Source organism: Pararge aegeria, chromosome 7 (genome assembly GCF_905163445.1).
Source record: "Pararge aegeria chromosome 7, ilParAegt1.1, whole genome shotgun sequence".
In the NCBI taxonomy this organism is placed as follows: domain Eukaryota; kingdom Metazoa; phylum Arthropoda; class Insecta; order Lepidoptera; family Nymphalidae; genus Pararge; species Pararge aegeria.
In genome coordinates, this window is record NC_053186.1 from 11,614,426 (window position 1) to 11,638,659 (window position 24,234).

At 35.0% G+C, this 24,234-nt stretch overlaps 1 protein-coding gene across 1 annotated transcript in view; it reads right to left on the minus strand.

Moving 5' to 3' along the window:
• The window catches only part of LOC120625079 (glutaredoxin domain-containing cysteine-rich protein CG31559-like), a 113,507-nt gene that overhangs the window by 18,920 nt on the left and 70,353 nt on the right, over window positions 1-24,234 (minus strand). The window contains exon 3 of the mRNA XM_039892001.1: window positions 20,264-20,497. Coding sequence (XP_039747935.1) covers window positions 20,264-20,497 — 234 coding nt within the window. The remainder of the gene's footprint in view (window positions 1-20,263; window positions 20,498-24,234) is intronic.

Sequence of the window (24,234 nt, forward strand, 5' to 3'; positions counted from 1 at the left end):
TATTAAGGTGTACATAATATAATGTTAACGAAAAAACTTGTTACATTCACGATATTTAAATAGGTATAGAAAAGCAATTTTTAGAATAACCACCGGTAAACATTCTCTATTTACAGTACTCCTGTTGAATTAGGTACAACATAAAGTATGTAAATAAAATACGTAGGTCTTCCACAATATTCGCACAGAGAAATTCTTCACTCTCTGCGAGTATAAAAAGGAATATGTCTTCAGAGTCTACAATCTATATCCTTTCAAACACTAAGGGTGCTTCCATACCTATTCGGACACAAAGAATTATGTCAGAGTGTCGTACCTCAATTGTTTCCATATATCGTAGGCCATATGGAAGTTAGGGATATCTATATCATATAATCCATAGGAATTCTTTGGTGCTGAGTTCTGACCGCACACAGAACAAAAATTATATAAGTGTGTGGACAGCAACGCCTCAGTGGAAAGATAATACCAGTCCAGACAGGAGCAGATTTTTTTCTTTATTCTTTTCCATAGGGAAAAGGCAAAGGTATATCACCGTAACTCGATGTATTCAGCCGTCAGCGGAAAGTATTCGCCTTTTTTTTGACACATTACAGTAAAGTCTGGCAGCTTTTTATTTCTTCTTCTTCTTCTTTGGGTGGCGTGGGCTTTACTAGCTTTTTATTTATTACAGTAGCCTGTGTCTGTAAGTCTGACGTTTGACTGCTCGTTCGGAAACTCACGTAAAGCATAGATCTTTAATAATAATAGAGCACAGCTTATTTAGTCCTGCCGCAATATTTTATTTTCGTTGCTTTTATTTAGTTACATACGGCTTGTTCTGTTTTTTTTGTTACTCTCTGTATAATCGTTTTATATTTTCTATTGTTTTTGTATTATTGAAAATGAGTATGTAGTCTTTATATTGGTATGGTAAAGAATTTTTTAATTGGTATATTAGTTATTTTTTTTATAAATAGTGTTCTTTTATGTGTGTAGTCTGGTTTACGTATTAGTATTTAGTTATTCTTATGTATTTTATTTTCACCTTTTTTGTTTTATTTTTAGTTTTACTAAACCTAAGGTTGCCTGGCAGACATCGCTACTTAGCGATAAGGCCGCCTCTTGTATCCTACTATTTACTTAAAGTGTCTGTTTTTTTTTATTTTCTGAACTTGTACATATAAAAAGTATATATAATAAATAAATCCCGAGTTTAAAAGGCGTAATCTGTGCCGGACGTGAGTCACGCGTTATTTGCAAAAAGTTCCTTTGATCATTCGATCGAATAATAAAGAGATGTCGAATTCAATGTGCATGGCCGAACATTTGTGAAGCTACTCCATAAATTGACTCAGGCAATAATGGGCTGTATTGCTTTATGGTAGGGATGTTTATTGCATGTTGCAATAAATAGTTTATAGGAAGTACCTATGTTCCACGGGTTTTGACGGTCAAGGTTCTTATGACCATGCACGAGGCCTGCCGTATATCATGCCGTTTGCCATGGACTGCACGAAGTGATAAATGGGATAAGTGATATTATATCCATTGAATAATTACTACAGCTAGCTATTAGCTAAGCGTATCTACGTTCTTCAAAGCAGGAACTATACAGGATATGTTATTATTATTCTTTATTTTATGGAATTACCGCTGCGACTATAGAACCGAGTGCGAGAACGTTGAGCGCAAGTTGTACACAAGAAACAGCTGAGAGCTATTGTAGGGAGCCCATAATTATCTTTTCCGGCTACTAATTTTTTGTAACTGTAAATTTATGTATCGTTCAGTAAAACATAAAAATAAAAAAAATATATGTACATACATTTGGTTTAATGTACATGTTAAAATATACGCACTGAAAAAAAAATATCCTGTATATGTTAAATGTTTTTTTGAAGTTAGAACCTACCTAAGCGAACGCAAGTCCGAAATGAATTACGTATTATTAAGACTTATGACTAACCATCCTTAGTCTTAATAAATTGTACCGATTTTTCTGCTTGATTATATTTCAGATCGACAGAATTAACTGCTGGGATCCTCCAGATACTGTTTCTTTATAGATTATTTAATGAAAATTTTAATTTAATAAAAAAAATTGCTACTTTTCTGAAAATTGGATACGAGACTGTATAATGGAATAATTCCTACATAAATCAAGCCTGAAAACTTTAAAGGTCTGTCCGTCGAGGCCGCAAAACCGTCTAATTACCTACCTAGAAATAAACACGCCTCTGTTAGTTATTACTGCTTTAGGTTAGGTACGAAGATTATAGCACCTTAGCTGTATGAGTAAATTGTAATAATTTGTTTGTTTATGTGAAGTATTCCTTCTTGGTTTAGTGGTTAGCTTGTTCGACAACGTACAACGATTTCCGGGATCGCTAACTGTCAGGCTATTAGGTAGTAAAAATTTATAAACATAAAAATTTATATTAAACAAAATGTAATAGTTTGGTGTATAAGAAGAATCCTATACGGAGTGTCAGCGGTGAGGTGCAGCGGTGGTTTCAATTCAAGCAATCGCGGTCTTTTCATTCAGCAGAAAAAAGATAAGAATCGGTACTTTATTTAATTAAGCTGCTTCTAAATTTCAAAACTTTTTTTTCCTCTACCATAAATCATCAGAGAGATGATGATTGCTTATTGCAATCTAGCCTATTTACTTGACTAATGAGTAACTTATTTAAAACATAAACTTCTACTATAAAAAGTTACAACTAAGATATACTCCAATGGCTTAACTCAATATTTTACTATGATTTAGCATTCACTTTGTTCACGTGAGCTTCTTACTTTAGTACAAACACTAGTTTTATTCACTGCACTGATCGACACTACAATTATAAAATTTCTAAAATAACAACCGGTGCAGTAAATGTACTGTAAATTTGTAGACAGACTGTAAATGTCTGGTGCAGTAAATTTTAATTATTTTGAATATTACTTACTTTTACTTTAGATCCAAAAGATTAAAAGGGCGATCGATGTTCGAAGATAAAATGTAGCTGTGTATAATTTAAAATCTTATAAAATTTTCGGAAACGTCAGAATTTGAACCCGTATATTTCCGACAGTTGCAGCCTGAGTGCTTTGCCAGTTAAGCTACGGTTCTCGTATAAGCGCTGCCGAAATCAATATATTACTCAGTTTAATATACGTTTATAAAACTTTGATAAAAATGTAACATTCAAAAGTTTTTCTAATCTTTATATATATATTTCTTGTGTGCGTGCGTATGTCACTAAACTCCTCCTAAACGGGTGGACCGATTTGAATGAATTTTTTGGTATGCGTTTGGGTGGCACCCTGGATGGTTTAGATTAACAAATCAGCCCGACAGATGGCGCTGGGGTCCGCTAGTATTTGTATATTATTTTACCGACATAATTTGAATAAATATGTGTTTAATTTAACTATGCAAGCATTATTAGTATTCAATATCTACTAACATGTATCTATGATACAAATTCCGATATGAAATTATAGACATTACATCGCTCGTTATTCGTATTCAGTACAGCAAGTGTCTAGGTGAAGCGTGCTCAGCTTTTAAATTGAGTTTTACATTACAAGACAAATACGTCGTACGATATTGTTAAGATAAGGTCACTCTCTTATCTTAACTTTGATATAGTAAATAATAAGCCATCTAGTTACAATGTTATTTCCCAGTATTATAACAAGATGGCGCTTTTTAGATTCCATACAAATCCTACTTAGCTTTCAAGTTTTTAAGACCTCCCGGCTGCAACGCTGAATACTATAAATTTAAGTACGAGGTCCCGGGTTTAATTCCTTGCAGGAGCAATTAGGAAATTAAAATTTCTGAATTTCTGGTCTGGCTAGCTTTGGCCGACCACCCTACCAAATTCAAATTCAAAACTTTTTTATCCATGTAGGCCTATCACAGGCACTTATGAAGCATACATACATATGTATACATAATTGTAAGGGATGGTGATAGCTCCGTTCGCCAACTTAAACCGAAAGCTACGATGGATGCAAACGCACCCTGGTCTGAGAAGAGCCCTGAGCAAACTTAGCCGGGTAAGTACCGACAAAGATGTGATCAGGGGTATTACAACTACTTCATACCTTAAAGCAATTGATTTTAATGCTATTTAGATTCAGGAGCTAACGCAAAGGTACAGCAGGCACTGCAGAACGCATCCTATGTCATTGGAGAGAGGGTTTTAAAGCATAGAACACAATGCTCCAATGCAGGTTGAGTGACTTTAAATAATCACATTTCATTGATAACCGAAGGCTTAATGTGCTCTTCAGGGCACGGATGAAATATTGCATGTGATTCGTAGCCAAGCAAATTTGTAAGCCAATTTCTTGTGATTTTAAAGCGTCATCGTATATTTTTATCCCATAACAATACTCGGGGGCCGGCTCTCCTATATATTATTGTCTGTCTTGGGTCGGCAAAAAAGGATTTTCTGTTCTCTATTTTATTATAAGGAAATATTATATTAATTGCTATACTTTTACTGACTACCGTATGGCTAAGCATTGGCATTCGTAATTTACTTTCAATTCTCTTAAGTAAACTGCGTTAGTACTTAGGTTCACTTATTTACCTGCTCTTAGTAACAATAAAAGTGTATTAAAGTATTATCAATATGATAAACAAAAATTTTGTCCTTGTAACTTCAGTTTAAGATAAAATTAACAGCAGAATCGTATCGATATCGGCTGATATAAATTAAAGCTTGAAATAGGAAATGGCGATCAGTTTTTGCTCTTTTCACTTCGAGATGCTATCCACGTTTGATGACGTCTTATAATGACTTTCATATTGCATTAACTTAGTACTAGACGGCAAATATAAATTTGCACTCAAATAGCACTTATTGTGAAGGCCGTAGGATACAGAATTCAAAATTTGTAAGTAGTGTCTAGTCTCTATATCTTTTCCGTTCTTCATTAGACAGATGTGCATTTTTAAATCTTCACAGAGCGCTTTTATTGCAAAAAGTTGACAGTTCCTAATTAAAGCTTAACTTCCGTTACAGGAGGGCGACGTCTATGAATAAAGAAGTAGATGTTATAATAAAGAAATGTGTAATTAGTATTTAAGCGACGTTTTGAAGGTGAACAGACGAGTGAGGAGTAATAGTTTAAAAGCTCATCACCATCATCATACCAATAGACATACCAGTCTAGATATACTGGGAGTTCTAAATTTGACGATCTTGTGCCGCTTCCACTATGACTCTCATGATGTTTTAGGTCATGGAATCGAAGACCATTAGAGACTTATAACTTATGTTTACTTGGTCTACTAATACAATCTTTTCTGGCACGGGGTCACACTCCCAGCGTTTTGGGACCCCAGTATCGAAAAGTTCTACGAGCTATCTGCCCCACCCAATTCCACTTTGAGCTACAACTCTTAACTACTCTGGATCACCAATATTCTGATTTAACACTGCAGAGAAACTCCAAGCGTTTCTCTCTCCATCGATTGTCTGCTTAGTAAATCTGAGCTTTCATATGAGGCACGTTTCACTTAAAGCTTATAATGCAGAGTTAAGCCAGCAAACAGCTCTATTGGAGTTTTCCCTCTTATTTATGTAGAGGTTACCTTATTTTACCTTAGTTCAAGAAGCTATAATAGCCTAGTGGTTAGGACTTCAGCTAAATCATCATCAATAATAAACATCATCATATTTTATCATCTAACTTTAAGTGATGTGCGGTTTAAGTAATTTAAATACCTTCCTAATATTTCCTTCAACCGTGAAGGAAAACATCGTGAGGAAACCTGCATGCCTGAGAGTTCTCCATAATGTGTACAAAGGCGTGTGGAGTCCTTAAACTGGGCCGTGCGGATTTGGACGCGGTGCGGACTTGGACGTGTTGGACTACGGTCTAAACCCTATTTACTGTGGAACCTGTGCCCTTTAACTGCAGGGTACGGGTTTGAGTCGGCCGGTAATGGGTTAATATGATGACCTTATTATAAGTTATTAGTTGTCCGGCATCTGCTACACTAGACGAGTCACGACTAAGAGCAATTAATTGTTTTTTTTTTTAATTCTCATTCTCCCTCTATCTCTTTAATACCTTATAATAAGCAAGGAATAGCAATTCATTTACAGGCTTTTAAGGAATTTGTAATTACGATAACACATAATTTTAGTTTGAGTATAAATAGCAGTGTTGATGGACCCTGGTTCAACATTTAAATACGTCAGGTAACCTTGTTCAATGGGGTTTTAAAACACTCAAAATTAGCCAATTAGATGATAACGGGCTAAGATGGTAGCGGGCTAACTTGTTAGAGGTATAATTAGTCTACGAATCATTGTACTGGAAAGCTATAACGCTTGGCGTCATGTTTTCGACGGTAAGGTGGTAACTAGCCACGCTTCATATTAGACCAGACCAAAGAAAATTCGGAAATTCCTATATTTCTGATAAGAAAAGAAGTGCAAGCTTTAATGCGAATAACTTCATACTCCAATATAAAGTTCGCCATCAAATACCTCACGCAACGGGAGACGACGCGCGACGGCTCTTCGAAGAGACCAACTCACATGACAACATGGGTTTGACAACATAATATCAACATAATATAGTTAGATACTCTGTAGCTATATATAAATAGAAATAAATATACTACGACAATACCCACGTCGCCATCTAGCCCCAAAGTAAGTTTAGCTTGTGTTATGGGTCCTAAGATGACTGATAAATGAAAAACATTCATGTTCATAACAGACATTTTCCAGTTGTAGGAATCGAACCCGCAGCCTTGACTCAAAAAGGAAGGTCGCTGCCCACTACACCAAGCGGCCGTCGATTTATATATGTTTTCAGTGAATAAAATCAAATGTTTTAAATGGGTTGTCTAGACCTCTCTCTCTCTCTGGTCGTTCCTTCATCACTGAAGATCGTGGTCCTGGTGAGATCTCAACTTCGCGTTGGTAAACTGTCTCCATCGGCTTCTTTTGGAGGCCATTTTGGCGATTTGATAGAAGCGGTCCGAATTTGATTTTTTCAACTGGTCTTTTGCCTTCGGTGTTGCCCGTAACTATAATTTTTTCCAGGCTATCTATCCCCCGCCGCATCATGATGTTGATGATTTTAGGAGTCTCAATAAAACCATGATTTTATAAAGATCTTATTTTATAAGGGCTTCTGCATTTTAGCTTATAAGCTTCCGTATTCAAGTCACATTTTAGTCTGACTGTCCGGTCACATTGCAAATGTATCTAGGCATGTAAGATGCTGGTAAACGCGCAAGTTCCATTAGCAATTACTAGATGCTATTATGTAGCCGATATGTTGCAGGTGGCTATGACATTAGGTACTTTATTTATATATCCTTTATATTTTTTTATTGTTGGACTATATTATATATCTTGCCATTCGCGTGTCCACTTTTAGATCCCAAACTTAACTTTATTGTTAAACTTTTTGAGTTATGACGGTTACTCTGATTATATGACCGAGTTCGATACCAGGCACGCATCTTGAAAATTTCGGAGCTATACGCGTTTTAAGCAATTCGCAATATCGTTGAACTAAAAAATATCGTATGGAAATCTTTCATGCTGAATTGAATGTTTTAAGGATGTACAACGTTCTTGAGGGTGTGATCATTGAGGTGTGAACTGCGAATTACGGCCTACACCTTTCTCATTCTGAAGAGACCCGGTAGGAGGGTTTATAATAATGATGCTAGAGTAAATTATATAAAATAAGAAAATAAAAAAAAGAATATAAAAAAAGATTTTTTTTACAGCTATAATTGACGGAACAATCATATAGCCTGATGGCAAGAGGAAAACTATCGCCTACAAATAGATCAACATTTCGCAGGGCATGCTAGGAACACGTCAAGTAACCTGCAACCCTTTGTCTACCAACTTGAGGCGTAGGTGCTAAGCCTCATGTGCCTGTAATTACACCGGACACAACCCCCTTCAGACCGAAACAGAGCATTGCAACACTGCTGCTTAACGGCAGATATAAGCATAATTTTGTACTTCCCCGGACGAGCTTTGTCACAAAAAGCCCTACTGCTACTAACAATTTAAAAAGTTAAAAAGCAAGCTTATGTTTTTACCATGGTTATTTCTTCCAACATAGTTACAGAACTGGGCTATATTGTAGCCCGTTTACGACTCAGCTGCTACAACTATATATTTACGTTACATTTGTTTGCGTTAGTGAGCTGCGCCTGTGTGGGTAGACGCGTGCTCGGATCAACAGGTGAGGTTATCGATTCGTCGTAAAAGCTTAGGCCTTGTTTGCACTGATGCAGTGTTATTGCGCTTTCTAGAACCGTCTGGAATATTCTTTTAAGGATTCCTTTATAGGAATTGACTATACGATAAACTAAGAAAAAGATGGCGCAAATACTACAAAATTATATGTCTTTCTTGTGAAACTTAATTAATTTAATGTTTGTAAAATTAAGAGCTCAATCAAAATGCTTCTTATTGACTTCACTAACTGGAGTTATTTTACACCGACTGAAGTCTCTACTATACAAAGCGTTAATTAACCAATAATTTATGTATTGATAATGACATTCAATCTATGATTTTATTAGTATTTACGAGTATTACTATAATATATACGATCTTTTTAACTGCATACAAAGAAGAGTAAAGCTTTTCAGGTGTATGTTTATATTCTCTATTAATCAGTCTACAGGGAAAACGGTTTATTACTTTTAATATAATTAGGTTATAGGGTCGTAAGATTTGCGTAACTGATTGTCTGACGTCATAACAAATAAAATTGACGGGCCATATAAAATATGCTCATCGCTACCCTTGCGTCGAGGTGGTGCGAGGTGGTTACTTGTGGGTATAGGTGGTGGTGAGAGTTGGTGCTAGATAGGTATTCGGGCTTAGGCACCGAAAAATATCATCAAAGGATATCTGTACACAGCCTAGCTTAGCCGTCGTATAAATTGCAATGAAGCGTTATGCGTCCATGGAATGTTAGCAGGGCAGCTTTGCCGCAAAGTATTACAGTAGGGTTGGGCAACATTTTTTATCTATTTGCCCATACAGTTACTTTTTTATCATCAAAGAATATCCTTCTATTCCCTTTAATCTATTCGATCTAAAGAACAATAAATAAATAAATAAATATAAACGTAGCTTGTGTTATGGGAACTAAGATGACTGATGAATATTTTTATGAATAATATCCATAAATACTTATAATATACAGATAAACACTGAAAAACATTCATGTACATCACACAGACATGTTCCAGTTGTGGGAATCGAACCCACGGCCATGGACTCAGAAAGTAGGGTCGCTGCCCACTGCGCCAGTCGGCCGTCAAATAAGCCAGTGATAAAATATTCAAACATTAATATCTGCATTTAGAAATTTCAAGGCACCTGATGGAATTAAGTATTGATGCGAATTTTTTTTTTGGCGTTATTTATTTGTGAACGCAGGATATATCAATGCGATAGATTTCACTTACTAAACTTCTCGTATATCCTTGCGGTAAGACGAATCACGAATAAAGATGAATCTTGAATCGTCAAAGTCGTTACCTTGCGTCAGTTTATCAGTGAGCTAGCTGAAATTTTAAACTGCAATGTTGTGTCTCGAAAGATTACCACTTCTGGAGTAACGTTATGAAAACTAATGGCTGGCAACCCTCGTTTAGTGCTCGACAAGACAATGCCGGAGTCTAGTCGGTGTAAAATAACAGTAGTCTTATACTGAGATAATTGCACGGGATTGATGTTCCCATTATTGTCTTTCAATTTCGTATTGGACACCTGTTTTATTAAGAGTTAATACTGTTTACAAAAGCGAGTTGCTAATAACTAAAAAGAAAAACCAAAAGGTGGGGTACACTGTTAAAAACATACATACGAATAACTACTGTGTAGTTCATAAACCAGACTACACAAATATAACAATACTATTGATAAATATAAAAAATATATACTAATACATACTCTAAAATACCATAAATACTTCAATATGATTTAGAGTAGATAAATAAATAATAGTCGTCTTTATTTTTAAATATGCCCAGTGACTTCGGCTGTCTTATGTTCAATGGGAGTGCATTCCACAATACAGTAGTTTGATCCCTTGGCACGCCTTACTATTTAGGAGTTACGCGCGTTTTAAACAGTGTTTATGGATTCGATTCGGATCATCAGTTACCACCAGGTGAGATTGCAGCCCTTAGCAGGGCAAAACTTGCATGCCAGAGAGTTCTCCAAAATGTTCTCAAACTCAACTCATCAACTCAACTCATTACCGGCTCTGTAGTCAGCCGGTGATGAGTTGAAAATTATTATGGTATGGTAATAAATCGTTAAAGCTCGTCCTGCATGAGACCAGTGTGGAGTGTCAAAGCTCTTTATCCCACTCTTACAAGGGGGAAAACTATATATTGCATCAAACCCTGCATAGGTTGCAGGTGATGACTTACAAATCTGAGCCTTGTGGTACACCAAAATCGCTTCTAGCTCGCGCTAAATAAGGTAGTTTTCGCAATGCTTTCAGCTTTCGCCCTATAATCTTCAATCCCCGCACATTATCTACTCGTAGTGCTTTTAGTATTGGTACAAAATATATTCTACTAATGTTACGATCGAAACTCATAGGAGATACACGACATTAGTTAATTACTGATTATTTTGGGGACAGACCTCTTAGCCTAGATTTTTTTAATGACTAGCGATTAACTGCCACTACATTTAAGTATCCTTGAAGATACTTATATTGTAGGGAATTCCAGATTGTTACGTTCCAAAATAAGAAAACAAAGCATTTTGTACGCATTCATAAAAAAAACTTGGTTAAAGTTCGAGGTTATAGAAGTTTCATGTTAAGACACAATTAAGATATAATATGTAGTTCAAACGTACGAAGTACCTTTTAAAATAGTAACAATGGAGATTAAAAACTGACGAATGTAGAAAGGCATTTTAAAATGTCAAGTAGATATCGAACTTATTAACCTGTTTAGGACTTAAATTCAATATGTTTAAGGATATAAATCCAATGTATACCGTCTGACCATCGTAAATGGTACTTGCTGGTACTAAGGTTATAAAAGTTTGAGAACAAGAAAAATAAAGTTGTCTTTGCAGTCTAGACACTCCTTTGTCCTACAATCCTGAATATATGTACAGAAAAATGAAATGGAAGAGTCTGTCTGAGATTTTAGAATAAGTAAATAAGCTCATAGTGATTAATTATTAATGAATACATTTACTTTTATTGTACGCCACATAAACAAATAGAAAAATTGTAAATAAAAATTTAACGAAAAGTATACAACTATTCAATTATGTTTGAACGCAAGGTTTAAAAACGTGTGTTAGGACGTTTTTTTCTAACTTTGTGACTGCTGAACCGATTATGACTCGGTTTTTACAGGCTAGAAATAAATAAAAATGATTTATATACTACTTCTTACTCGAGAAATATAACCGCAAGAGTATGATTGGAGGATGGTTTGGATGTATGGAGAAGTACAAAAGTATATTTTTGAAGTCAGAGACAAATAGTAATCTGAAGGTAGATTAATCTTTAGGTATATTGTAAATGCGAAACTGTGTTTGTTTGTTTGTTTGTACTTGCTTAGCGCCCTAAGTAAGCAATCAATTAACTTGGTTTTTCGCATAGAGTTAGTTGAAAAGACGGAGAGTAAAATTGGCTACTTTTTACACAGGAAAGGATTAAGCGTTTAAAAAATCTATGTACTTTTGCTACAGATCACAGCTTATTATGCAAACATTAACTGGCCCATCACAAATTATTTGCGGACAAAGTCACGGGCAAATATAAATATATAACTAGTATAGATAATAATAATATTAAAAGTGCTGTCTTTGGTCTGTACAAAATAGACGTAGTTACCTTCTGTGGAATTTCATTAGTAACTTTCACCCTTCGGGATGAGAAACAGTAGATTTTGTGTTATGAATATTATTTAACTATACAGATATAAATTTATTAAATGATTCTGTAATAGGCAATTAACCTAGGAGTCAAAGTTTAGTTTATTCAAGACTCTGTTTGGACTTGAATGATTAAAAATTGGTACTTGTGTTTCGCAATACAGGCGTTACATGAGAATCATACCTGATTAAAATCTGCGAAAAGATGATGCGAAATTATCCTCTCGTTGATACCGTCTTAGGCTGCCCACACACAATTAATATTATTGACAACATAAATATTGACAATATTTTTTTACCAATACTACAACTCTTCACACGAGCAATATTATTTTTCGTGTGCCCCGTATTGAAGTGACGTGCGTGGGCAGCTTTAGATTTTTTTACAAATATTTGATTCGTCCAGTTATCCTACGACAATTATAATGGAACATGCCTCTCTAAAAAGTATGTACGTTCTGAAATTTTAGTGTCGTTTTTATCGAAATCTAATATCTAACGAGAATTCACTAGAAAACACGAACGACATGTATATTTTTTGCATGAACCACGGTTGTGTAGTAGAGCGTTTGTACATTGAACTTTTTATATGTGCAAATAAGTAAAAAGTCAACACAAATAAGTAATTTTCTCTTGTTTGAAGTAGTAAACGTGCGCTTTATTAGAATAAATAAAGTATAAAAAATATGACAGACAATTCGAACAGGTCAAAATCTTGGTTTCGTTCTGGGACTCGTCGTGTATATTTTTACGTAGAGTTTAGGATGTACATAAAACATTAAATGCAGTCATCATTCAGAATTTAAAGATTGAATCGAAGGAATGAAAGGAACTTAGCAACCTTATTAACAGTACTTACTACATATAATATCCAAATAAGGTCATAACAAATTTCTAGATCCCAATGTACGCTACTCTAGATAAGTGAATTTACCTTTATAGGTAAGTGCAAACCTATATGCTGTATATTCTAACCTTCTCAGCAGACAAAGTGCCAAGTATGTACTAGTATACCTTTTGAATTTTCCAAGAAAATTAAGAAATTAATATAATTTTTATATACTATATTTGTATTGTTTTATATAATGTTTACTTGTCTTTAGTTACAAATATTGTTTCATATATATTATATATATTTATTTAAGTAATGATATATATATAATTATATATATATTTATGTATATGTGCACCACCAACCCATTTTCTGTATTTGTTTTCTTCGCTATTGGTTGCCTGGAAGAAATTGCTATGAAGCGAAAAGGCCGCCAAATTGTATACGTTGTTTTGTTATACTTTTCTTTTTTTTATGTTATTTTTGTGGTGTGCAATAAAAGTATATTTATTCATTCATTACGTCGGATCATCGGTTGTCGTAAAGAAATTTGGTCTTATTATAACCTTTGCAGCAGTTAAAATGGCGAGTGCTGTATTACTATAACTTTCAAACTTTCCGGGAATACCTTTATTAAGATTGGTCCATCGGTTGCCCAAAAAAAAAATTTACCATCTTAAACACCTCTAGAGTGATCAAAGACTATTAAAATTTAAAATTTCTACGTTTAGCCGTGTGGGCAGTAGGTAGTCCGTCAGTCCAAAGTCTTTAAAGAAGATAAAGATTAAGTTACTAAATTTAAATTTTACGTACTTATCCGCCAGAGATATTGTGCGAGCTAGACGGTGTGAGGACGCATAACGGCACCGTGAAATTGCGACGGGCTGCCATGAAAGGGTCAAACGGCTCAGCGAGTTTTGTAAAGCGGCAATGGGTGAGGCACAAAGTTCAGAGTACCGATGGACGTTGGAATTCAGTTCGTTATCCCAATGACACTGATTTTTCGAACTATGTGCCTCGCTCATTGCTATTCCAGCTTTGTTTCTTGATGACCTACTTCAGTTGCAACAGTTCAACGGTTCTCTCTATTTATGGCTAGCTGTTGCCCGCGGTTTCGTATGCGGTTTCATGAGTCCTGCAACAACCGGGGATAAAAGTAGCCTATTTGTTAATCCAGGGTATAATCTATCTTTATTCCAAAATTCATTCAAATTGGTTAAGTAGTTTTTGCGTGAAAGAGTAACAAACATCAATCCATACAAACTTTCGCATGTATAATACAAGTAGGATTTAATCGCATGCTTTATGCATAGTAAATGCTCAATGTAACTTGACCAGCGACAGATATACTTGACGTTTCAAAAGTCCTTAGAAAGGAGGCCTACTTGAAATAAATGAATTTTGAATGTTGAATATATATATAATACGGACATGTCCATAGTTAATTCTATTTAATTAAATAAGTTTCTACTGATAGTAACTTTTAGAAAGCAAGAAGATAAACATAATTTTTTTGTATGTACCGTGAATAACTTTCTGAGGTTTCCTTGGCGATGTTCATGTTAAACATTCAGACGAAAAAATACGCTCGATCCCTTTCTTGGAAGTTACATAAAAGGATCTTGTTTTCCGAATCGAAACAAAAGTATTACGATTTATTAATTATCCTTGGATGCGCTTTTTTAAGAATTTTGGGTAGATTTCAATGAGAGTTTTCTAAAGTAATAAAATAACCAACTAACTATAATTAAAAAAATGTTGATACAAAAATTGACCGAAACATTACTTGTAAAGAATTAGTTTAAGTAATATTTCTAGTTGGTAAAAATCTGTTCTATTGAAATATATAACCATCAATAAAATGTATTTATTTTTTAATCACTTTAATGTATATATGTTTGGTGGTGCTTGGTTGGTTTGGAAAAAAAAGAAAATTAGTTTTGAGTTAGATAAGCATTTGTATGCAAAATTAGTAATATGGATAAAATACAGGAGTTGTACAGAGTATGCAGAAAATTTGTTCAACGGCCCTTCAACGTTATTGGGAAATTATTTGGTCATGTAGAATAGAGTAGTAAAGTACACATTATTCTGTAAAGTGTATATGCCGAAAGTTTATCACATTAGAAATTGGGCCATATTGTTATAGAAATACATGCAGTTTTCGCATAGCCGGAGGCAAGTGTTTGATTTGATATTACCCAAACAACAAATCAGTGTATCTCAAGGGGATGCGCTATACGCAACTCGCTGCAATAATATTTGACCATTAGGTCTGAACAATATACCTAATTGGGAAGTTGTCTATTTATTACTTGTTCTAACGACGAATTATATCTGCAAATATACATTAATGTTGAGTGTTCAACCTTCTGTAGTTTATTTTAAAAGAAAACCGGAGCGCTTTCATCTCACGTAAGACAATATAATAATAGTTAAAATGTTGCTTTTGGAAAAGACCAACTGCTGAGTTTCTTTCCGATTTCCTCTCCGTAAAATCTATCTTCCGAACTGGTTGAGTCGCTACAGTCAGACTTGACGTTACAAAAGTGCTTATGGTAAACAAATGAACTTTTCAATTTAATAAACATTTATAATGTTTGCCACATGTTTCTTGAGATTAGATAAAATCAAAAATACTAACCAACTCTTAAGCTTTATAATATGAAAGTAAAGATACGTGGTGATAGCCTAGTGATTTCCACTTCGGCCTCCCTTTCTGGGGATTTAAATTTGATCTTAGCAAGCGTAAGTTTTAAATCAAAGCAATTAAATATCCCTTCACATAATGATTTGACTATGAAGGAAAACATCGTGGAGAAATCTGCACGCCTGAGAGTTCTCTATTGTGTTCTCACAAGAGTGTTATGTCTAAAAGTCCCCACATGGCCAGCCTAATGGATTACAGCATAAGCCCCATGCTTGTAGTGTATAATGAAGATGATGAGTACATATATTGGTGCAGTGTCACGATATTTTTCAACTAAGTCTTCTTTCTTCTAAGTAACTTGCTCAATGGGTACTAACCCAGCTTTACACGTGGAAACTGCCGATGGTTTATGGAAAATGTAACAATTTTAGCAAGAATACTACTGTATTTCCGATAGCCAGAACTCCGATAGAAATTTCAATATAGCTGGGATTTTCCTTTCCTTGTTACTTGACTAGCACCGAACAATAAATCTTCTGTTGCTTAACAACAAATAACGAACTGAAGGAATTTATAATTACTGAATAATTAGATTTTGGAAAAAATCTGGGAGGGTTCCAAACGCGCCCTGATCTAAGAAGAGCCCACAACAAACTAAGCCAGGTTTTTTTTTTTTTTTATTAAAATCTGCGAAAAGATGATGCGAAATTATCCTCTCGTTGATACCGTCTTAGGCTGCCCACACACAATTAATATTATTGACAACATAAATATTGACAATATTTTTTTACCAATACTACAACTCTTCACACGAGCAATATTATTTTTCGTGTGCCCCGTATTGAAGTGACGTGCGTGGGCAGCTTTAGATTTTTTTACAAATATTTGATTCGTCCAGTTATCCTACGACAATTATAATGGAACATGCCTCTCTAAAAAGTATGTACGTTCTGAAATTTTAGTGTCGTTTTTATCGAAATCTAATATCTAACGAGAATTCACTAGAAAACACGAACGACATGTATATTTTTTGCATGAACCACGGTTGTGTAGTAGAGCGTTTGTACATTGAACTTTTTATATGTGCAAATAAGTAAAAAGTCAACACAAATAAGTAATTTTCTCTTGTTTGAAGTAGTAAACGTGCGCTTTATTAGAATAAATAAAGTATAAAAAATATGACAGACAATTCGAACAGGTCAAAATCTTGGTTTCGTTCTGGGACTCGTCGTGTATATTTTTACGTAGAGTTTAGGATGTACATAAAACATTAAATGCAGTCATCATTCAGAATTTAAAGATTGAATCGAAGGAATGATAGGAACTTAGCAACCTTATTAACAGTACTTACTACATATAATATCCAAATAAGGTCATAACAAATTTCTAGATCCCAATGTACGCTACTCTAGATAAGTGAATTTACCTTTATAGGTAAGTGCAAACCTATATGCTGTATATTCTAACCTTCTCAGCAGACAAAGTGCCAAGTATGTACTAGTATACCTTTTGAATTTTCCAAGAAAATTAAGAAATTAATATAATTTTTATATACTATATTTGTATTGTTTTATATAATGTTTACTTGTCTTTAGTTACAAATATTGTTTCATATATATTATATATATTTATTTAAGTAATGATATATATATAATTATATATATATTTATGTATATGTGCACCACCAACCCATTTTCTGTATTTGTTTTCTTCGCTATTGGTTGCCTGGAAGAAATTGCTATGAAGCGAAAAGGCCGCCAAATTGTATACGTTGTTTTGTTATACTTTTCTTTTTTTTATGTTATTTTTGTGGTGTGCAATAAAAGTATATTTATTCATTCATTACGTCGGATCATCGGTTGTCGTAAAGAAATTTGGTCTTATTATAACCTTTGCAGCAGTTAAAATGGCGAGTGCTGTATTACTATAACTTTCAAACTTTCCGGGAATACCTTTATTAAGATTGGTCCATCGGTTGCCCAAAAAAAAAATTTACCATCTTAAACACCTCTAGAGTGATCAAAGACTATTAAAATTTAAAATTTCTACGTTTAGCCGTGTGGGCAGTAGGTAGTCCGTCAGTCCAAAGTCTTTAAAGAAGATAAAGATTAAGTTACTAAATTTAAATTTTACGTACTTATCCGCCAGAGATATTGTGCGAGCTAGACGGTGTGAGGACGCATAACGGCACCGTGAAATTGCGACGGGCTGCCATGAAAGGGTCAAACGGCTCAGCGAGTTTTGTAAAGCGGCAATGGGTGAGGCACAAAGTTCAGAGTACCGATGGACGTTGGAATTCAGTTCGTTATCCCAATGACACTGATTTTTCGAACTATGTGCCTCGCTCATTGCTATTCCAGCTTTGTTTCTTGATGACCTACTTCAGTTGCAACAGTTCAACGGTTCTCTCTATTTATGGCTAGCTGTTGCCCGCGGTTTCGTATGCGGTTTCATGAGTCCTGCAACAACCGGGGATAAAAGTAGCCTATTTGTTAATCCAGGGTATAATCTATCTTTATTCCAAAATTCATTCAAATTGGTTAAGTAGTTTTTGCGTGAAAGAGTAACAAACATCAATCCATACAAACTTTCGCATGTATAATACAAGTAGGATTTAATCGCATGCTTTATGCATAGTAAATGCTCAATGTAACTTGACCAGCGACAGATATACTTGACGTTTCAAAAGTCCTTAGAAAGGAGGCCTACTTGAAATAAATGAATTTTGAATGTTGAATATATATATAATACGGACATGTCCATAGTTAATTCTATTTAATTAAATAAGTTTCTACTGATAGTAACTTTTAGAAAGCAAGAAGATAAACATAATTTTTTTGTATGTACCGTGAATAACTTTCTGAGGTTTCCTTGGCGATGTTCATGTTAAACATTCAGACGAAAAAATACGCTCGATCCCTTTCTTGGAAGTTACATAAAAGGATCTTGTTTTCCGAATCGAAACAAAAGTATTACGATTTATTAATTATCCTTGGATGCGCTTTTTTAAGAATTTTGGGTAGATTTCAATGAGAGTTTTCTAAAGTAATAAAATAACCAACTAACTATAATTAAAAAAATGTTGATACAAAAATTGACCGAAACATTACTTGTAAAGAATTAGTTTAAGTAATATTTCTAGTTGGTAAAAATCTGTTCTATTGAAATATATAACCATCAATAAAATGTATTTATTTTTTAATCACTTTAATGTATATATGTTTGGTGGTGCTTGGTTGGTTTGGAAAAAAAAGAAAATTAGTTTTGAGTTAGATAAGCATTTGTATGCAAAATTAGTAATATGGATAAAATACAGGAGTTGTACAGAGTATGCAGAAAATTTGTTCAACGGCCCTTCAACGTTATTGGGAAATTATTTGGTCATGTAGAATAGAGTAGTAAAGTACACATTATTCTGTAAAGTGTATATGCCGAAAGTTTATCACATTAGAAATTGGGCCATATTGTTATAGAAATACATGCAGTTTTCGCATAGCCGGAGGCAAGTGTTTGATTTGATATTACCCAAACAACAAATCAGTGTATCTCAAGGGGATGCGCTATACGCAACTCGCTGCAATAATATTTGACCATTAGGTCTGAACAATATACCTAATTGGGAAGTTGTCTATTTATTACTTGTTCTAACGACGAATTATATCTGCAAATATACATTAATGTTGAGTGTTCAACCTTCTGTAGTTTATTTTAAAAGAAAACCGGAGCGCTTTCATCTCACGTAAGACAATATAATAATAGTTAAAATGTTGCTTTTGGAAAAGACCAACTGCTGAGTTTCTTTCCGATTTCCTCTCCGTAAAATCTATCTTCCGAACTGGTTGAGTCGCTACAGTCAGACTTGACGTTACAAAAGTGCTTATGGTAAACAAATGAACTTTTAAATTTAATAAACATTTATAATGTTTGCCACATGTTTCTTGAGATTAGATAAAATCAAAAATACTAACCAACTCTTAAGCTTTATAATATGAAAGTAAAGATACGTGGTGATAGCCTAGTGATTTCCACTTCGGCCTCCCTTTCTGGGGATTTAAATTTGATCTTAGCAAGCGTAAGTTTTAAATCAAAGCAATTAAATATCCCTTCACATAATGATTTGACTATGAAGGAAAACATCGTGGAGAAATCTGCACGCCTGAGAGTTCTCTATTGTGTTCTCACAAGAGTGTTATGTCTAAAAGTCCCCACATGGCCAGCCTAATGGATTACAGCATAAGCCCCATGCTTGTAGTGTATAATGAAGATGATGAGTACATATATTGGTGCAGTGTCACGATATTTTTCAACTAAGTCTTCTTTCTTCTAAGTAACTTGCTCAATGGGTACTAACCCAGCTTTACACGTGGAAACTGCCGATGGTTTATGGAAAATGTAACAATTTTAGCAAGAATACTACTGTATTTCCGATAGCCAGAACTCCGATAGAAATTTCAATATAGCTGGGATTTTCCTTTCCTTGTTACTTGACTAGCACCGAACAATAAATCTTCTGTTGCTTAACAACAAATAACGAACTGAAGGAATTTATAATTACTGAATAATTAGATTTTGGAAAAAATCTGGGAGGGTTCCAAACGCGCCCTGATCTAAGAAGAGCCCACAACAAACTAAGCCAGGTTTTTTTTTGTTATCACCATCTGACAGTCTAGTTAATGTTGAGCTATGAAGTTAAAATTTAGGGTTTAAACTGCCGAACTGTATTAAAGCAGTTTTATAGATCCGGATAAGGCAATGCCCAACAGAGCAAAGAGAGAGAGAGGGCAAATTAGATACATTTATGATACTATATATTTATGGTAAAATGTTGCAGTGCTATGTCATGTTTATATGCGGCTGATTTTTAACTAAACTTACCCCAACATGCTGTCCATCGATAAATAGCTGTGGAACCAGGATTTGGTCGCTTCTCATCCTGTCTCTGATCTCGTCTTGGTACTCGGTGCTCATGAAGACGTCCCGTTCCTCGTACTTCACTAGCAAGTTCCGGAGGATCTTCTTAACTAGGAGGCACCTCTGGTACGTGCTGCGTACGACGCCCATCGTTGTGGTGTATAAAACCACTTTGCCAGCGTCTTTTTCTTTGTAACTCTGTAAGTGAGATAATCTTGTTAATGAATTGATTTTACAATATAAAGTTATTACCAAGACATTGCCTAAATTCTTAATTAAATTAAAAAATATATTTATATTGTTTGTATTACAGATGACATATGGAGCCAAGACGTTGACACTGAAAGTCGACCTGATCTACAAATTTAAAATAGCGCAGCGCGCTATGGAGCTATGTTGGGAGTCTCTCTTCGGGATAGAACTCTTGCAACGACGAAATCCGTAGAAGAACCAACGTCACCGACTTAGCTCATAGGATAAGCAAGTTGAAGTGGCAGTGGGCGGGTCATCTCTGTGGTAGGACCGATAGCCGTTGGGGCAGAAGTGTTCTGTAGTGGAGACCGCGAATCGGTAAGCGCAGTGTGGGACGACCTCCAGCCCGCTGGACAGATGACCTTAAAAAGGTGGCAGGAAGCGGCTGGATGAGAAAGGCGGAGGACCGCGTGAGGTGGCGCGCTCTTGGAAAGGCCTATATTAAGCAGTGGAGGCTTGTGGTCTGTTGATGATGATGATTACAGATTACATTTTGTTTTTGTTTTGATTTTTATTTATGACAAGCGTACCCAGCCCGCTTCGCCGGGCTAGATTTTACTGTATTTTATTTAAACAATAAACTTATATCATTCAATTTTTAATTTAAGTCTCATAATATATTAAATCATTTATTTCTCTCCGTATTCATTCTCTTCTATTCTCTTATTGACTGGGTGAAGATCATTATCTACACCAATGTACACCCAACAATAGAATATCATCATAGTAAATAAAAGCTGTATGTGACAGTTTGACAGTTAAAAAATAGGAGTGCTCCGATCGTCATCAAACTTTACAGGATTACTCGCCAGGTCAATCCGGAGATTCCCTGAAAGTTTCATTGAAATCGGTCCAGCCGTTTCGGAGCATATACGGAACATACCCACACACTTTCTCTTTTATATATATAGATAGATAGAAGATAGATAAAACGTAATGAAAATGCAAACATTTTTGTGCAGGATGGGTTGATTCTTTGGTCTTTTATGATAGATTGGAATAATCCCTTTGGTTTAATAGTTTTGATATTATATCAAAAAACTAACGAAATTTGACGCACCTACTCAAAAGTTATGATGCAGTTTAAGATGATAGCAGGCGAACCTGTTGGGGGATAGAAGTTATATTAAAGCCATACCCCTAATCGGTGTCTACGCGATATCATACCAGCACGCTTAGAAAGGTCAGTAGGTTGGTAACTAGCCACGTCCCAAAAACCTCCCACCAGACCAGAGAATTATAAATTCCCGTAAAGCTGGGAATCGACCCTGGGGACTTCCTTCAACGACCCTCGGTGCATACTGGATAAATACCTATACCTAATCGACTATTCGATAAATCTTCTTAAATTGTATATGCAACTATGCAGGACTTTCTAATAGTATAAGTAAGTAAAATTTCTCTTATCACAAGACTTTCAAAATATTAATGGGCTAATCTTAGATTAATGAATAGTCTCCACTCAACTACTGTGGAAGCCCATTAATATAATGGGTGCTATCATTACCCTCATTATATCATTAAGGATCGATCTAGCACAAGCACTAATTGGACTTTTTAAACTCATATCCAACACCGCGTTCCATGCAAATAGCACAGTATACGAGTTGACTATTTGATAACAATAAAATTGCATATAACTATGCAAAAAACAAGAGCAACATTTTTTGAAATTTTCACAAATGTTTTTTTTTTGCTTTGTGTGATCTTTTATATCCGCTGTATAAAGTATGCAGTGCTGGAGGAGAATGCTGCAAATCCCGTGAACGGCACACAGGACCAACGCATCGAAATTGAGACAGCTTAAAATTACAAGAAGGCCACCTGTCTTCAGAGGATTCTCGAGTTCTACGGTCACATTGCAAGAAGAGATGGAGACAATCTTGAAAAGATATTGGTCACGGGCAAAGTGGAAGGAAAGAAACCTCGAGGACGTATCCGATTTGTTAGTCAGATACAATCCGCCCTGCTCTCGACAACAAAGTGCATACTGCTTTACGGGTTGCTAAAAGCCGAATCAAATGGCACAGAATTGTCCGTAAGATTGGAAGTGGAAGGGGTCACGACCCTCAGCAATGAGGAACGCGACGGAGAGAGCATAAAGTTTATTGTGACATAATATACCCAATGACACTCGCAGTACAAAGATGTAACCAACGTCGTCCCAATTATTAAAATCGGTCCAATAGGAGCGACATAAAAGTGGAACATCCGAACTCAAGACAATCTTCATTTCGGGGTACACCAAAGACTTAGTTACATTTTTATTAGTATAAGTACATAATTTCGTACCTTTGGAATTTACACGTTAAGATGTGTTATTTCATACCAAACATGGAACAATATTCTCAAATATATTTATCTGTTTCTGTCTCTTTTAATTTATTGTGACGTCACATATCACACGTACGACACGAACACTAAGGTCATTGAGAGGAAGCCAATGACGCATACTATTAAAATCGGCCCAAAGGGGCTTCACAATACATACACAGACTATCAAACATATTACCCTCTTGTAGTCTAGTAAAAAAAGGTATAATTGTGCAAATGCAAGCACAGATTTTCGTTCCGTTTTGCCTTTGATTCGAAAAATGCAGGTTTATTGGTCATTAAGTAAGAAGTAAAGCGATATCCGAGGCTAACCGCAAGGCGACTAATGGTACGTTAAACTGGCAACTTGTAATATCATCCTAGGTTCTTATCGCGATGGAAATCTTAACGTAACCATGCGTAAAATGCACTGAGCATGTAGTCTTATAAAAGATGCATTATCAGTGTTTGAAGTTATAAAAGTCGTATTCATAGTAGACAGAGTATTAACAGTGACCCACCACACTGCTACAATGATACTATTATTAAAAGAAAAATGATGAAAGTTAGAAGCAGGTCTTATCTTGCGTATTCCATGAATACAACGAACATTAAGGTTAATTTGCTGTAATCCACGAAAAACTGAAATACTTTTCGCAGGACACATGTAAATGATGATGACTGGGACCTACCGCTACCGCTAGCGTGCTCTCCGAAACACGGGGGAGGAAACCGTCAATTTCCCAACTTCCAGTTGGTAAATTCCTTATACAACAGAATTATTTGTATTTATGTCGCAATTGTTATATATTTCATTTCAAAATAAGAACTCCTTTACAAGATTACTGCATCGCCATCTGTAGGTAATAAGTCGGACTACAAGGTTGTGACTTTTCTTGTTAAATCATCAACCCTTAGAACCGTTTTCTAAACCTTTCACGTGGTTCAAACTTTTCAAACTAGATGGCATCTTACAAAATAATATTTAAAATAAAATCTTTATATACAAAAATGTTATGTTGGTTTGTGTACGCTTCAAGAACTCACAAAGTTCTGCACCGATCGACCTGAAATTTTAGCATGATATATAATACGCATCAAGGATTGTTTTTATCTATTTTTCTAAACCATTTAATCAGAATTTGTAACAGCGAAGCGTGGCAGGGTACGGCTAGTATAAAATAAAAATATAAAATATTAATAATATATATTTTATTCTGTGTTATAATAGTGTAAATGGGTCATAGTTACCAAATAAATAATTATTACTATTACTATATTAAAATAGCATAACATATTTTATTTTTGTTTTATTACAAGACTGCGTTTTTTTGCTGTAGTGGAAAAGCGTTATGGCTTCCTCCGTCCTT